The sequence below is a fragment of the Frankliniella occidentalis genome, unplaced genomic scaffold (genome assembly GCF_000697945.3).
Source record: "Frankliniella occidentalis isolate FOCC.00 unplaced genomic scaffold, Focc_3.1 Scaffold35, whole genome shotgun sequence".
In the NCBI taxonomy this organism is placed as follows: domain Eukaryota; kingdom Metazoa; phylum Arthropoda; class Insecta; order Thysanoptera; family Thripidae; genus Frankliniella; species Frankliniella occidentalis.
In genome coordinates, this window is record NW_026267165.1 from 1910770 (window position 1) to 1911582 (window position 813).

The 813-nt window shown below is 70.1% G+C and overlaps 1 protein-coding gene across 2 annotated transcripts in view; it reads right to left on the bottom strand.

The window, feature by feature from the left end:
- LOC113212487 (uncharacterized) overlaps positions 1–753 on the bottom strand; it is a 215068-nt gene extending 214315 nt beyond the window's left edge. For both annotated transcript variants that reach the window (XM_052266156.1, XM_052266155.1), the window contains exon 1: positions 199–753. In XM_052266156.1, the coding sequence (XP_052122116.1) occupies positions 199–517 (319 nt within the window). In that variant the 5' untranslated portion in view covers positions 518–753. The remainder of the gene's footprint in view (positions 1–198) is intronic.
- Between the last annotated feature and the right edge of the window lie 60 nt (positions 754–813).

The following is an 813-nucleotide window of genomic DNA, read 5'->3' on the forward strand; positions in this document are numbered from 1 at the left end:
TGAATAACATTCGACCATGCGCCACGTGGTCGTGCGAGTGCGACAAGCGCCGGCAGCGGCGCGCAGCGCTCACCCCGACTAACTGACACACATTTGTGCGGGATGCATAATGCTCTATCCCTCCCTCTCACTCACTCCCTCACGTTATGCCGAGGTTGTCACAACGAAAGGACACTTCCACAGTGAGGGCACACTCACCATATCCGTCGGCCGTTGTGGCGTCGTAGTACGGCGACACCGAGGCCGTGGCCGACATGGGATCGCAGCACTCCCGCTCGGGGAACTCGCTGGCGCCCACGCGTCCGCACAACACGGCGCACAACACACACACAAACACAAGCACTGCTGGTCCGACGACATGTCGGCGATCAGATGGTGTGGGGCGCCCTGCAGAGGACGACGGGCAAGGGGCGCACCGAGTCCCCGGGCTGCTACTGCTGCAGCTGCTGCTGCTGATGCACCGCGTCCGCTGCTGCTGCTGCAGCGGCGGCGGGCGTGCTGCGGGCGGCGTGCGCATGGCGTGCGCCTCATACCATGGTGGCTGGCCTCGCGGCTGGCCCCGCGGCTGGCCCCGGACAGGCTGGCCCACCACGGGCTGGCCTACAGGCTGGCCTACGGGCTGGCATAGGCCGTGCCCCCCCGGACCCCGCGGCCCCGGCGTCGGCGTCGCCCACTCGCGGCTTCGGCCCGCGTCGCTGTCGCGTCGCCTCGCGTCGCGTCGCTGTGGCGTCCGGCGGGGCCGCGGCTCGGGGCGCGGCGTACGTCTGACTGAGGCAGGCCAAGCAGGGCAGCCCGGTGGGCGCCCGCCCCCGG